The sequence below is a fragment of the Malania oleifera genome, chromosome 11 (genome assembly GCF_029873635.1).
Source record: "Malania oleifera isolate guangnan ecotype guangnan chromosome 11, ASM2987363v1, whole genome shotgun sequence".
Lineage (NCBI taxonomy): Eukaryota > Viridiplantae > Streptophyta > Magnoliopsida > Santalales > Ximeniaceae > Malania > Malania oleifera.
The window spans coordinates 12,796,865-12,813,883 of NC_080427.1; the positions used below are offsets into that span (position 1 = coordinate 12,796,865).

Below are 17,019 nucleotides of genomic sequence, written 5' to 3' on the forward strand. Positions count from 1 at the left end.
ATAATAATAATGCTCATTTTGGTTTTTTAATCAAATAATATTATTAAAATAAAAAATTATAAAATAATACACATTAAAAAAATATTATAATAAAAAATTATTATAATAATTTTACTTAATTGTTATAGTTTAAAATTTCATTTTACAATAAAAATTTTATTGGACATAACAATTAAAAAATAGTAAAAAAATTTTATAATTAGTTATATTATTATTTTTTAAAATTTATGAATATTTTTATTTCAATAATATTTAAATTCATATCATTTTATTTTTATTTTTATTTTAAAACATATAAAATGAATAATTAATCTAAAATAACTATTTCAGCATATCAAAATTACGTTGTCAAAAACACTATACAAAATAAAAAAATATATTTTTTTTCGCAAATAGCAGAACATCAACAATAGAAATAGAAAAATGACAACATAAACAAACATGTTTTTATAATCTATTTCTTTACTATGCAAAAATAAAAATAAAAAATAAAAAATAACAATGATATGAACCAGACCCCCTAAACAAATGCATTTATATAATATGTTTCTTCATTATGCAAAAACAGAAATAGAAAATTAAGAATAATAACAATACCAAACACGTCTTGAAAACTTTTTGTCTTTATATTTACTTTAGAACAGATTTATTTTTCTTAGTTCCTTATTGACTTATTCTTGGTTCTTATTTGGTTTGTAGAGTGGTTCATTTCAAGCTTAGCATGCAGTCGGGATTGGCCATCAAACAGCTCGAATAAGCTCAAGAGTCGCTTTGAAGATGATAATCCACAAAACACCATGACTTGAAAACAAACTAAATGGGGAAAACCTGATTTTCAATATGATAATCCATACACGTCTAGCTTCTAATTGGAGAATAAATACGCTTATTACTATTCAAATAGTGGTTTATTCTGTACAGAGATTGTAACTTAATGATGCACCCAAATAACTTCCTCACAAGCATAAACAAGAAATAGTTTGCTGGAGTGATGGAAAATGAAATAAAAGAAACAAAAAAATACTACATAACTTCCCAGCAATTTTTATAGGAGTTAAAAGGGAGAACCAATAGGAGCTGCGAGGCCAAGATACCGCATTATCCTGAACCGACGAACTTTCCTCACTGATTTCAGAGGGAAAGTAACCTCCTACAAAACAATGTCGGCGCACGTATAAGTACGGGAAGCACAACAAGAGTTCACCATGAGCACTCCAGACTCCAGACATATGAAGAAGACTACTTACATCAAAGTGAACTTTAGGCTTTCTTTTTCTCTTGCCCCTCCCTTTTCCAAGGAAATCATCCTCAGTTCTGCTTGAACTCGATGAATTCCATTTATCTGTTTAAGCTAAAAGTGCATGTTAGCATAGCAAAAAGGAAGGAAATGAGTTAACCCTGCTTCATATTTAACAAGTATTCATTGAAGTGAAGAGCACAAGTTAAAAACCTAGGTTGCATCGGGTTTATGGAATAGAGCTGGGCAGGAATAGAATTGAAATTATATTGGGAAATAACAATTCAAAATTATAAATATTAATATATCTATATATATATATATCACTCTGCAAAATTTGTTTTATCTCATTCAATGTGAAATTCAGTGAAATTTGAGAATGGTCATTTCTTTTCTACTCTCCATTATGGATTAATAAAAATTCTTGTATAGTCATTGACTTTATAATGACACTTAGATTACCACTTCACCTAAGAGCTTAAGCTACTAATCTGTGGCCAACAATGTATATCAAACCTTTTTAACACTCCCCCCACACATGCAGCTCAATTGCACACGGAGAGAAACAAACAATAAATACAACCATTACATGGAATAAGATAAATTTAACAACCATGCAACAAATGCAGGCAACAAGACTAGAACGGCAGCCATGATTCTAACACCATGTTAGATTTCCACTTTCACCTAGACGCTTAACAAACCACATTTTCTTTTGTAAGTGCTATTATATCCCATACTATGATCATTCCATTCTTTGCCTATTCCATTTTCAGGAACCACGCATACACTGACACTAAGGTACTTAGAAATCAGAAAATCATTTTATGCACTCATATATCATGGGAAGTTAGGATACAAATTGCATAACAAAAAAGGAAGTTTGGCTATTGTTTCAAGAGCTATTGTGGGAGGTTCAAAAGAAAAAGACCTACTGTTCCAAAAGAAAATGTGATTTTTTAGACATGCAACAAGTTCGACATCTACTGAAGTGTGTCTGAAAACCCAAGTAGAGAAGTTTGGGAAAAAGCAAATTTCAAATTCCAAGGATGAATAAATGATGAGATCGAGCAGTCCTAACATCATAAGGTAATTAATGCTTTGGAAAAAAAAAATCAGCAGGGAAAATGAATCCTTTGCAGCAGATAGAATCTCTGCTCTTGTTAATTTTTATTGTCAAGGATGAAATAAACATCCACAAATGAACTATGCTATTTTTCATCCCCCGGATACATAATGAGTTGTTTTTTACAAAGATACACTTATGCGGTGGTTTCACTTCTTGACATGATGACATCACAATGTTTCTTCTTAAGTCTTTTCATTAAAAATAATCAAAGGAAAGGTTTAAGACAAAAAGCATAACTGCAATTACAAATAAAGTACATACCAGATGACTGGTCCAGTCGATTTGAGTTACTGCACCCATTAGGGCTTCCAAACAATTGTCCGCATGAATTTATCCGTTCCTTCCTTCCTAAGGCCTGCAAACATTTTGGAACAGAATGTCTAAATGCAAAATTGGGCTAGCACATACGGCAGCAACAGGATTAGCAAAATGCATCAATATTGTTGCTAGAGATCAATGTACTTCTTGTAAAGCATCTTGAAAATCTTCCATTGGGTTAGAGCTCCTTTCTTCAAAGCACTGAAGAGAACAAAAACCAAATCCAACTGTCAGGCTCAAGATCTGAGAAAGGGCAATAACCACACTGCATATTGGCAAAGTCCAACTCAACTAGTTCATTAAAAGAATAGTGTAAAAAATGTCCATGAAATCAAAACAGACCCCACAATCAATGGGTCCCATCATATTTCCCATCATAGTACACAAATCATAATACAGGAGCCAGTCTCATTCCTAAAAATAAAAAATAACAACACTAAAAAGCATTGTCAAACTAGCACTGTGTTAGGTGGGTGACAATGCAATGGGATAACAAGGGGAAGATAATGACTACGCATAACTTTCCAGGGATTTGTATTGATAAATGAACTGCTTCTGTTAATGCCTTGTACTGTTGCCTTGTTGATTGTATAAAACAAGTAGACAATGTTATCATTGTGTTTTACTATACTTATTGTGGTGCACTTTACTCGTCTATGGACGCTTTCAGTGGTTGACTCTTGCTTATATAAACCGTGGTCATATTTAAGTTTACTGTCGTGTTACTATTCCTGTTGAGAGACCTTTGTGGTTCTTGTGCCTGTGGGCGTGAACATGTGAACTTTGGGTGAGTCAGTTGAGGAAGGGTTAAAGCCCTCATTGGTGTCAACACTTCCGGGTCCATGACACACTGCTTCTATATAAAATGATACTGATACACCTATGTTCTCAATGATTTTCAGTGGGCACCTGCCCAGCATGACCAGAGGGCAGAGCAGATAAGCCAAACCCTTAATGCTTGTCTTGAGCAAGGGATTGTAAGAGAAAGAGTCTCATTTGTTATGCATTTGAATAAATGAACATATAGAGCACTAAGAAAATAGTGTATGCTTACTTCCTCAAGCAGTGAAAGATCTCTAGTTGGATCAACCCAAGCACTGAAAGATATATCAGTCAAATCTTCTCAGTAGTTGCATTTCAAAAAGATATACCCAGCAACACTAGTTAGAAGTCTTACCTGCGATGGTTCCCATAATACTGTACTAAAACATGCCCATCGATGCCTTGGTTCCTTGAATTAGCTGAAGTTGATGTTTCGTCCATGATCTGAGGAAGCCCACGTATTCATTAGATAAAGAAAGAATGTACAAACAGGAGAAAAGACATCACCTAAACGAAATCTGAGAATCCCCAGAAAGCAAAACAAAAAAGGGAAACACAAAAACACAGCAAGCTCAAATCAGCACGCCCTTAGAAGTGACTTCCAGTCCCACTGAACATCTGTCAAACACATCCCCTTAAAAGTTTCATTGCCCACACACCACAAAGAAGCCATAAATAGCACTTTTTTCCCACATCAACCAATATGGGAACTTCTTCCCCAAAAATACGTAGATTACATTCCCTCCACAAGCCCTATAACACTGCAAATAAAGCAAAATTCCATAATGCAATACCTTCCTTCTTCCTACCAAACCCCACAAAAGATATTGCCAAGAACTCCTTCACTGTTCTCAAACAAACCCAACTTTCTCCATAATAATTAAATAACTTATTCCAAACGTTCCATGCAAAATCGCAATGCAAATAAATGATGAGAAATAGATTCTGAACCAAACAAAGCATACAAATATCAGGTGAGATAAAGCCTTTAAAGGTCTCGTCATCTGCAGCAAGTCATTAGTAATTTATTCTTTTTAAGCATAACCAACCAAAGAAACGCTTTGATTTTATGGGGGATTTGACATTCCAGATTACTCTGTAAAATGGAAAGGAATGATTAGTACCAACCAAGAAATGAAAGAAAGATTTACATGAAAAATCTCCCAAGGAGTACAACAACCAAGAACGACTATCATCCTCAGACGACATCCTACAGTTGTTCAACATAACCAATAAAGAAGATAATTCAATGGTTCCCCTATCATTCAAGGCTCTCCTAAAATGAAAATCCGAAGAAGGTAGAGGATCGCCCAAATCTACAATAAAAGAATAGATGGGATCATTTTTCCCTGAGCTCAAACGGAATAAGTGAGGAAAAAAAGGTTGCCAAAACAACATTCCCAAACAACATCTTTCCAAGAATGAATATTACAACCCTTATCCATCACAAATTTGGTATGGGGAATAAAGAGAGAATAAATCTGGGAAATAGATTTCCACGGGCTTTCTAAAGAACATCTAGAACTTAAATTAGTAACCCACCCATTCCCATCGAGACCAAATTTACTTTTGATAACTTTATGCTACAAGGATACCACCTCTAGCGGGAACCGCCAAAGCCATTTAGCCAAAAGAGCAGTGTTCTTGGACACCAAATTTCCCAACCCCAAACCACCCACTTTCTTAGTCCTACACATCACTTCCCAATTTACTAAGTGATCCTTAAAACCCCCTACCCCTAACCACAGGAAATCTCTCATAATTCTCTCAATCTTACCAGAAACTCCCATTAGAGTTTTTAAAATAGACATAAAACACAACTAAATACAAGAAAGACAAGCTTGAATTAGAGTAATCCTCCCTCCCAAAGAAAAAAAGGTTCCCTTCCACCCGTCTAACCACTTAGACTCTCTCTCCACCACCGAATTCCAGAAACTAGCTACTCTAGGATCCCCCCCTCCCCCCAAAAGGAACCCCTAAATAGGACATCAGCCAAACCAACTCTGCACACCCCATTTCAAAAGCTAATTCCCTAGCACACTCCATGGGAACACTAATAGTTGCAATACCCCTCTTTCCCATATTAATCCTCAGCCCCGATACCCTTTCAAAATTTGAAGAAGCCCCACTATATTTAGAACAAAGAACTCATGGTACTCTAGGGAAAAAATAGTATCATCCACAAACTGAAGGTGAGAAACCATAATCTCCTCCCTAGCCACGTTAAGACCTTTTCACTCACCTTCTATCACCACCCTATCAACCAACCTACTCAAAACATCTGCCGCTTAACACAAACAAAAATGGAGAAGGAGGATCTCCTTGTCTAATCTCCCTCGTGGCCCTAAACCAAGATTTAGGCTCACCAATCACTATCACTGCAAAATTCACATTAGATATACACCCTTTCATCCATTCACGCCATCTTTCCCCAAAAACCCTTTCTTAGTAAAATCTTATCCAAAAAGTTCCAACTCACTCTATCATATAAACACAAGCCCCTTCTTCTTCCTTCTCCTAATATCCTCAACGGTTTTGTTTGCAATCAAAATTGCATCCACAACCTGTCTTCACCCCACATATGCACTCTGGGCCTCAAAAAGCCCTAGCAAGCACCACACAGCCTATTAGCTATCACTTTAGCGATTATTTTATAAACACTAGAAATTAAGCTAATCGGTCTATAATAAAGAAATCTTAATTGACCTATTTTTATTACGCACCAAATTGATAAAAGTATAATTAATATTCTTGCTAAGAATTCCGTTCCAATAAAATTCAAAAAAAACTTTCATAAGGTCATTCTTCACTGCCATCCAACAATCTTGATAAAAAGCTAAATTAAAATTGTCTCGCCTAAGAGCTTTATCCCTCTCCATCTCAAAAATTGTGGTCCTAACTTCCTATTCCTTAATAGGTCTCTCTAACTAGGCTATTTTATCATTAGACAAAGGATCCCACTCTAATCCTTCAACCATAGGTCCACTCTCATCCTCCTTAAAATACGAATCAATGTTTTAAAAGGCGAATGCATAAGGCGAGGCATTTTAACCCTTAAGAGGCAAGGCATAAGCCTTAAGGCGTTGGGGTGTAAGCCTTTTGAGAATTTGTTTTTAAGATAAAAAAAAAAATGTAGATAAATATATGTATTGTAAAAATAAAGAAAAAATTAAGAAAACCACAAATATAATGTGAAAAATAAAAATTAGATATACTTTGCAAACTACTTGTTGGCCATTCAAAAATTGCTAAGTTGACTACTTGACTTAAATCATGCCGAGATAGCTATACTATTGTAAAGTTCAAACTATTTTCATGATCAAAGATAGAACTCTAATTTATTTTGGAAAACTTGAGGTTCAAGAACTTGAAAAATCAACTCATATTATTGCATTGCTTGTATATAAACATGCAGTTAAAATTTTCTAACCAATTCAAACTTGAGAATTACACACCCAAAATGCGTAAGCCTCAACTAAAAAGCCGCAAAAGGCATGCCTTTTTGTAAAAATGTGTAAGCCTTAGCAAGTAATGTGTTAGCCTTTTTGGAACTTGGTACTTTAGATTGAGGCATTTTAGGCATGCCTTGCCTTGAGGCGAGCCTCAATTGAGCCTTTTAAAACAATGATACAAAGTATAATAGAAATCTATGATCTCCAAAGCAATGCTATTAGAGTCTGATAATAGCCCCCCTTTTCACCCCCAACTCCCTAATAAAATTCTTTCTCATTTTTCCATTAGCCGTCCTATGAAAAAAATATAGAATTACAATCTCCATCTCTAACCCACTTAAATTTCGTCTTTTGCCTCCAACTTCTCATTTCCTTAAAAACCTTCCAATTCCTTTTTCAAAGAAATGCTTTTAGCCTCTTCATCCCTTGAATGTCTTAACTCTTCCAAATTTCCTATAGTTGACTTTTTAACCCTAATATCTCCCAAGATCTCCCTATTCCATAGTTTCAATTTATCTTTCAACCTTTTCAACTTCTTCATAAATCTAAACCTCTCCCAACCCCTTTCCACATCCTCACTCCACAAATCCCTAACCAAGGATTGAAAAGAGCCATGATCTAACCACATATTCTTGAACCTAAATGGGGTGGGGCCCCAAAGAACTTTCCTAGATTCTAGTAGTACAAGAAAATGATCGAACGTGGGTCTAGCTAATACAACTTGAGAAAAATTAGTAAACTCCTCCTCCCATCCATTAGAAAACAAGAACTTATCGATTCTACTAGCCACCCCCCTAGCCCTGCCCATTGACCACGTAAATTTGGCATTACTGAAAGAAAAATCCCTCAACCCACACTCCCAAATAACCAAATCAAACTAGTAAGATAAGGATAAATAAGATTTACCCCCAAGGGAACCTCAACCCACAGTTCCTTATATTTTGGGTCCCAAAGTCAAATCAAAACATCAAAATGTTCAATAGTAAGAAAAGGATCTGAAAAGTTCCTAAGCTTGAGAGCAACAAGATAAGCTTCCAGAGTTCTTGGGAGATGGTCACACCCTCACAAGAACTTCGATTGAGTGATTGTTGCATTACCATCTTAGCTAAAGGTTTTTAGAATAGAAAGGTTCCCCAAAATATAGTTATTATCTAAAATGGTGTACAAATCAATGTTTTGATGAAAGGTGAAAGCACATAGAGGATTTTAACCCTCACAAGCAAGGCAAAAAATTTTAGGGAATTTTATTTTACAAATAAAAAATTGAAATAAAGAAAAAATTTTAGGGAATTTTATTTTACAAATAAATAACACATTATTATAAAATAAAGAAAAATTAAGACAATTTTTAATAAAATTTTAAAAATATCAATACAATTTATAGACTACTTGGTCATTCAAGGAAAACAAACTTAAATTGATTATGTAAATCATGTCAAGAGACAATTACAACATTATGCTCAAATACCTTCTATGCTTATGAGTTTGTTTCGATGATTTCTAAAACAATGGTTCTAATGTTGAAATATCTTGTGTGCTTGTGTCATTCGCATGATTTGTTCTCAGGATTTTCAAAACGCTAAAGTCGTATTATTTTAACTTGTGATATTATTTGTTTTAAGAATTCAACTTTACATGAAAAGTGTTTCCAAGTTTTCTTTAGAATCAGTCTTACTTTAGATGCATCATTGGGCACATCTTTAGATGCATCATTAGACATGTCGACAAATGCAGTTTCCAGAAATCCAAAAACTGATTGTCATGAAATTCAGAAAATGAGCTGGTTCTTGTTGTAATTTGAATTATTATGATTTATTAACTAAAGACAATAAGACACAATTTTCAAAGGATTATATGAGCAAACATTTTGCAAGATTAGAAGATAATTCAAATTATGTTGACTTTAAGCTTCATTGTCTTAAAAATGAAAATATTTGTTTTGGAACAAAGTTTTTCTTGCTGTCCATGAGCAGCATGTTCTGTTCTTCATGTAACCATAAGCTTCAAATTTGAATTTAAAGTATCTCGTGCATTTTTTTGATAGCAAAAGAACAGATTTCATTAGAAAGAGAAGAATTTACAAAAAGAAGAATGAGACATCTCCCATCAAAATTCTGGAAAATCCAGAGAAAAGAAACTAAAAGCACAAAAAAAATACATTGAAGTATCAAAGCAAAAAATTCCTCCAATGTTGCTGAATTTTGGAAAAGCTCACTCCTTTAAAGCATCCAAAACCAACACACCATAAAGAGGCCAAGTAATGAATATTTTTCCAAAGTAGCTGCCTATTCAATTTTTTCTCTGAAAAAATCAGGGCATTGCGCTGCAACCATAAACCCACCAACACTGCAAATATTCAATATTTCCAAAGAGCAGCCCCATCCATCCTACTTCAAATTTTCCAAAATCCTCACAAAATAAATAGCAAACATTCCTTCCACCGATGCTTGACAAACCAAAGCTTCTCCCAACATGCCAATTAATTATTCCAAATGCTCCAAGCAAAATCACAATGTAAGAACAAATGAGATGCCAACTCAAAATTCAAGTAACAAAGCACACAAACATCTAGAGATGAGGCCTTCAAAGGTTTCCTGATTTGGGACAGATATTAGTATTGATTCTATTAAGCACAATCAGCCAAATGAAGGCCTTAATCTTTAGGGGAGCTTTGGCCTTCCAAACACATGTGAATAGAGGAAAGTAAGAATTTGAATGAGTAAAAACTAAGAAAGATTTACAAGTATAAATCCCCAGATGATTCAAAGCTCAAGACCGGGTATCCCTAGCTAAAGAAAGATGACAATTATTCAAAAACGACAGCAAGGAGGAGAGTTCTTTCAACTCTATCATTTAGAAATCTTCTAAAATGAAAGGTCCAACAAACTAGAGGGCTAACCGAATCAACCACAAAGAAAGAAATCATGCTGTCATGCCCCGATCTCAATCAAAAGAGATGAGAGTAAGATATAGATAAAAGATCATTCCCCAACTACAGATCTTTCCAAAAACGAATCCGAGAACCCCCTCCCCACCACAAAATTAATGTGAGGAGTGAATAAAAGATTAATCTGAGAAATAAATCTCCATGGACTCTCCAACATCGCAAACTAACAGTGGAAGCTCACCCATTCACGGATTCACCTCCAACTCATGCTTACATCTAATCACTTTATGCCAAAGGGAATGATCTTCTAGGGAAAATGCCAACCACTTAGCTAGGAGAGTGATGTTTTTAGACACCAAATTTCTAAGACCTAGCCCCTCCCGCCATTTTAGACCTATAGACCTCCTCCCACCTAACTAAGTGATCCCAAAAGCCCCAACTCCAAACCATAAGAAGTCTGTCATAATTTTCTTAGTCCTTTTTGCAAACCCCAATGGAATGTTAAACATAGACAAATAATATAAGGGGATACTAGATAAACAAGCCTAAATGAGGGTGAGTTTGCCCCCAAGGGAAAAGAGTGCCACCTTCCAACCATCCAACCTCTTGGCCACTCTTTCCACCACCAGGTTCCAAAAATCCATGGATCTAGGATTGCCCCCCTAAAGGGACCCCTATGTAAGTCAAAGGCCACTCTAAAAGACCACAACCCACCTCAGAAGTTCACTGCCTAGCACGCTCAAAAGGCACATTAGTATTAGCAAAACCACTCTTCCCCAAATTTATTTTAAGCCCCACCACCCTCTCAAAAACATGGAGGATACCCAAAATAGATCTAAAAGAAGGCCTATGATCCTCAAGAAAGAAAATAGTATCATCTGCAAACTGAAGATGACATACCACTATTGGCCTAAACAAGGCTTACGATTCTTAATTTTGATGATAACAAAGTAAGGTTATCTAATTTGTTTCAAAGCTGTGATGTTTCAGGAAAAATAGATATTGGAGCTTAGCATACTTCATATGATCACAAGGAACAATTTTGAAAGCTCACATCAATATTGGTGATCAAGATTGAAAGCTTGAAGAATAATAAGGCTCAGAATTAAAAGAACTCAAAGCAATAAACTCAAGATTTCAAGGAGTTCAAGAATTGAAGAGATAAATGAGTCAATAGGACAAGCTTTGTAAGTACTTCAAGCATATTCAAATATGAAATTATTTTTGAAGCTCATTAGGAGCAAGAGACCTAGAGACCAAAAACTTAAAATCTTGGAACATATTTTTCTAGAAAACAAATTGAAAATTCCAAGAATTGAGAAGCAAAGAGAGTTCTTACAAAAATCATTTTAAAATCAGCATTTTGTCTTGACAAGGCCTGACTGGAATCGTCAGTAGGCTGTCAAATTAAATGGTTTTAAAATACACAGACAGAAGGTTGTCAGGCTACTGCCAGGACCCTGACAGGCGCCTGACGAGGTAATCTAAGAAGCCTGACTGGGTTCTTCCAGGCGATTACCACCCTACTGATTTTGTTTTTAAACTGGGTTTTAACGTGACAGGTGCTTGACCAAAAGCACCAGGCTACTGCCACGCGGTAGATTTCAAATTTTGTAACGAAAGTTTTTTAAAATTTTGATTGCTTGGGGCTCAAGCTTAGTTAAAACTTGGGCACTACTCCAAGTAAACTTGGGGATCAAGTTAAATGCTTTTCTAAATCTATAAATAAGCCTCAAGATCATTGAATTAAATGACCAAGCATTAAATTCAGCATTCATACTCTCAATTGCTCTCAAGTATTCAAAGGCTCTCTTGCTCACTCATTGTGCACGAATTCTACTAAAGTTTTGCTGACTCTCAACACTGATCTTGTGCCTCAATTCTGAATCTTTCAATCATTGAAAGACTTAATCGATGATACACTCCCTTGAGCTTCAATTTAAATTTCATATTGAATTACTTTGGAGTATATAGTTTGAAATTGTACTAATCAATTCTTTTGAGAGCATCTCTTGTACAAATTCTCTTGAATCGTTTCTTGTAGATTGATTGACGGTTCAGGTCCTTGAATCCTTGTTGGACCAAGCGAGGGTTATCGTTTCGAGAGGCACAATCTAGCCTAATTGAAGGAGGGATTGTAACGGTGTTGTTCCGCCCAAAAAGGAACTGATTTAGTGGAACCCTTTGGTGGTATTGGCCAAAGGCGAGGACGTAGGCTGAGGATAAGCCGAATCTCGTAAAAAACTTGGTGTTCTTCTCAACCCTACTCTTTTAATTTCTGCACTATATATATATTCTTGTGTATGCTAAGTGCAGGTTGCAGGGTTGAAACACTAAATTCAAAGAAAACTCTTAATCTATAGAAAGTACGTTTCAATTAACCGTTTGCGGAAACCCACAAGGGAGTACGTTGGTTAATTTTCGGAAATCTTAATTAAGAGAATGCAATAAAAATCAATCCAAAATAGGGTTTGCATACAAATTACAGGGCTGTCATCAAAAGCTAAAAGCTTTCAAAGAGTTGCAAAATCTTGATTGTTTAAGTGCTTGTGTTGGTTATCTTAAATCATTGTGTGGTTGATTGGATTGTTTAATTTTTCAACTAATTGTGGTTTTTAGTTGTTGATTGAGAATTGATTGATTAACTTAAGTTTTGCTGTGAGAACTAAACAAAGAATTTAAAAGGAACTTAAAATTTTTAAATAACCCAATTCATCCCCCCCCCCCCCCCCTCTCTTCTTGGGAACACTATTCCACTTTCAACCACCACGCCCTCTCTTCCCACTTCCAAATCTTTCACCAATCCCTAATCCACAACCCTATCCACCATTCTACTCAACACATCAGCTACTAGGACAAACAAAAAAGGGAAAAGTAGGTCCCCTTGTCTAATGCCTCTAGAAGCCCTAAACCAAAACTTACATGACAAATTACCAAATTACTCCCTTGCTGTCCATGCTCACTTGTGCTGTTCTTTGAGTTTCCATAAGCTAAAAATTTGAATTAAAATTGTCTAATGTTTTAATCAAGTTGTTGACAGCATGTGTGCATTGGTAATCTTATATTAAAATTTAAAATTGACTATTGTTGTGTATTAATTCTAGTTATTGGCAGCTGGGCATTAACTCTAGTTGTTAGAAGCCCCAGCAACTCTTTCCTTGTGTTGTCTATAGATATGCAAGTTGTTCTTCAAACACTGAAAAAAAAAAACACACAAGAGTCTCCATAACATACAAGAGAGCTGCTGTGCTACACAAAGAGAGAGTTAAATTATTATATTCTTTGAGAAAGAAAAAGTGAGCAATATCATCTGAGAGCTTCCCTTGTGAATAACTTGATAGAGTGAAAGAAAGAGAAGAAATGCTGTGCTGAATTGCCTTCTTGAAAAACAGATAGCTCCACTAAAATTCTTGTGCTTTGATTTATTGTCTTGTTGAAGTACATTTTGAGTTGTATTATTTGCTATCGTTTGTATCTCTATTGTGAAGGTTCATGTTATCAGATTTAGCAGGATTTGAGCAAAGGCTTTCTAGCTGAGTGGGGTTTCTATTGAAAAGTTGTTTGGATAGGTAGTCCAAGTGCTTTGCAGCACGGTTTTGTTAGTGGCTTTTTAGCCCAATTGGGGTTTTACCCAGAGTGTGGACAATTTGACCATACGATCTCTAGCACAAGCTTTGCACTATATCCAGGCTGCAAACGAACCAAACTGCTTGTGAGTGGCTCGGGAGCTCGACTTTGTAAGAGCTTGTTCAAGCTTGTTTATTATATAAATGAGTGATTTCCAAACTCAATTTTTAGGCTCGTTCGAGCCTAAACACGGATGAGCTTGGCTCATCTTGGCCTGTAAGTAGCTCGCTTAAAGCCTGGATTTGGCTTTGTTCATGGAATCATTTAATAAGCTTAAAAGTGATGGGGTTGTCTAGATTAGTTATTCATTTATTTAAAACTTCAACTAAACTAACAGCATACTTGTAAAATTGATTCAGGTGGGGAGGGGGAAGTTCTTATAAATGTGGATGAGGGCTATTCTTTTCTTCCCTAAACAATGTGAGGCATGGGAGAAGACCTAGAATCTTTTATAAACATTGATGAGAGCTATTCACGTCTTCCTAAACGATGTGCGACAAGGGAGAAGACCTTGAATCCACTTTACAAGGCAGGCACTCCCCTCTTAGGTTCTATTTGTCCCACATTGGCTACATAAGAAATTGGAGAGCCCACTCCTCATAAAATATCACCTAGCACTACTGAACGGTCATGTCCTGGGCAACAGGCTTGAGCTTCATCTACTCTAACAGAATGGGCCTGCTCTTGGAGTCCACTTTGTATTCCTGATTCATAGCCCAATTATATTTTAGCTATTAAAAAATTAAAATTTTTCATAAATGGTTAAAACACTAAACAGAACTAGAAACCCCATGCCTGCAGAATGGTGAAAGGAGCTGAGCTCTAGCCCATATTTTTGAGCTTGCTCCAATCCGAGTCCATTGTGGTCTGCCCCTTCCCCAGACCCCGCATAAGCAGGAGCTTTGTACACCGGGCTGCCCTTTTCTTTTCTGTTTTTTTTTTTTTTTTCCCAATCCAAGCCCAAGTTGAGCCTTTAGTCTACTGAAACAAGCCTGAACACATTAAGCCTCGGCTCGGACTGGTTCATTTGCAGCCCTACCTCTTGGGTGCCATATATTGGACCAACACATTATAAAGTTCAAATTTGTTTTCAATCAGTCATGATCTAAGATACAATGCCCAATTGTTTTGGAAAGGCTTGGGTTCAATATGAAATTAGGATGTAATCCCAAGAGGGGGGTGAATTGGGTTATTTAAAATTATTTGCAGAATTTATTTACTTCAACCCTTAACTATGTTATCTTTCAAAACAAACAATATTTCTACTTAGCTATGTAAGTAAGAAATCCTAAGTTTGAATGTGAATAACAATATACAATATGAATTTAAAAAGAGAAGTACATTCAGTTAAGTACTAGTTCGGAATATAACTTTCAGCTTGATTCAAGAACAGTTACAATAATGTACTCAATAATAAACTCAGTGATTTGATTTATGCCTCAATATAATAACCAATATGAAAATCTGTTTTCCAGCAACAAAAGAATTTTCTTTCAAAACTGATTTTTGAATGCCACTAGTTTTGATTTCAGTTCTTATTTTTCAAACAAACTTTGGTGCTTATACTTTCAAAATGGATACAAGTTTAATCACAACCAATCTGTATTTAAAGAGATCTAATATTTACCGAACTCAGACTTTCAGCACAATGTAATATTTAACAAGAATGAATATTCAGCTGGTTGATGATGAAGTATTTAACATTCACAAGTATTCAATTTTTAACAAGATTTAATATTTACTATGACTCGATATACAGCACTACTTAATATTCAGCAAGATAATAAATAAAATAAACCCAAGCACGCAGGTTATATCTTGCAGAAACTAAAAAGAGTAGGGAAGAAGAAGCTGAACACCATTGCTTTTACAAGGTTCGGCCGCAGCCCACGACCTTGCCTCCAGCAACTCGCTGAGAGGATTTCCTTTACCAACTTCATTACCAGGTGAAGTTACAACCTTTCTCCCTCAAAGGTGAAGTTCGCCTCTCTAACAAGAATCCCCTCCCGCTAGGCAACGATTCAATCCCCTGAACCGTCAAAAATACAACAGCAGCAAAAACTTTGCTTGTACAATGAAAAGCTCCTCAAATGAGCAAATTAGTACACGTTAGATTCAAAAATAATACTTCAAAATAACAATATGAAAGTTGAAGCTCAAAGTATATCACCAAAACTAATTAAAGATGTGAGTTTTCGAAGATCAAATCAGTTTCTCGAAGTGAAACAATCAAGAACACAGCAGTCGCCTGTTAGCCAAGAGAATACAAAATAGTGTGCGTGCCATTTGCTTGTTCAATCAGTGTTCTTGCCCTAATGTGCGAGAATAATACGTTTAAATAGTGCACTAGGGTTTCAAAGACTTTCCTTTGAATTTTCTCTCAATTTGGAAATCATTTACTCAAGATTTGGAAACAAGATCAGCGTTGTTTAACGTTTAAACACTCGCATCAGTCGCTTGTACCCAAAGGGTTAGTCGCCTGTGCTCTTTTAAAATCAGCGTATTCTGAAAGTCAGAATGAGATCAGTCAACTGTGCCCGATAAGTCAGTCACCTGTGCCTATTTTGTTTAAATATTTTCAAACACAGAAGCACTGCAGTTGCCTGATGAATAAACATCAGTTGCCTGCCTTTTAGTAAAACTTGTTTTTCAATAATTTTTGGTTCCAAACTTAATTATCCATGATTAAAATCAGGTATCTAAGTCTAATGACATATCGTAGGAGCTTCAATCAATCAATATTGAGTTTTGAAGTACTTACATGAGATTTTCATATGATTTTCCTATCTTAGTGTCAAAGTCTTTCTGTTGTGAAGCTTCCAACATGTCTTCTGAGCTTTTGTGCATAGCTTCAATGAGCTTCATGTTTCACATGACTTGAACCTTCATGTTTATCATGTCTCATAGCCTTAAGTGTGATTTTCCATTCAACCTCTTCAAGTATATCCACTTGAAACCATAAGATCACTTAAGTCCTGAAACTCAAACTTGCATAGACATGTTAAGTAACCTTGATTTGTTATCATCAAAACGAGATTACGTCTTGTTAGGCCAACACAAGAGTTTTAGAGAATAACTAAAATTAGGACACTCCTTTCATATAAACCTGTGGTCAAAGTTATTCTATCCAAATCTAACTTAAAATTGGCATGCCTAGAATGCAAACTTCAACTAGAAAGGTGCAAAAGGCATGCCTTATGTACAACTGTGCAAGCTTGCTATATAATGCATTTGGTTTTTCATAGTTTGGTAGTCTGTGCTTCAAGGCATTTTGGGCATGCCTCGTATAAAGGTTTGGAAAGATCGGTAATATGCAGCTTCTCGCCCTCACACTTGCTGTCGCCTATCACTCTCATTCTTGCTCTCTCCTAGTGTTTGTTTTGATGGATTCGTTCAGGCAAATTAAAAGTAAAATCTCCAATTTGCAACTGCAGAAGGTTTGCAAAACTCAAAATCACAGCAGGTGGATTACAATTACTTTATCAACAACTAGATGGGTGTGCAAGTGTTTGCCTTTGCTTTTATCAAAATTGGAGGTCATTTAATG

General features: G+C 35.6%; 1 protein-coding gene across 8 annotated transcripts in view; it reads right to left on the reverse strand.

Moving 5' to 3' along the window:
* Positions 1-869: 869 nt before the first annotated feature.
* Positions 870-17,019, reverse strand: part of LOC131168156 (uncharacterized) — a 38,773-nt gene continuing 22,623 nt past the window's right edge. For 2 of the 8 annotated variants that reach the window (XM_058127410.1, XM_058127411.1), the window contains exons 4-9: positions 3,862-3,950; positions 3,739-3,781; positions 2,829-2,885; positions 2,628-2,721; positions 1,248-1,342; positions 870-1,150 (exon numbers count right to left, since the gene is read on the reverse strand). In XM_058127410.1, the coding sequence (XP_057983393.1) occupies positions 1,055-1,150; positions 1,248-1,342; positions 2,628-2,721; positions 2,829-2,885; positions 3,739-3,781; positions 3,862-3,950 (474 nt within the window). In that variant the 3' untranslated portion in view covers positions 870-1,054. Of the gene's footprint in view, positions 1,352-2,627; positions 2,722-2,828; positions 2,886-3,738; positions 3,782-3,861; positions 3,951-17,019 lie in introns of all 8 variants that reach the window. The other 6 variants (XM_058127407.1, XM_058127408.1, XM_058127414.1 and 3 more) reach the window with 4 other exon arrangements.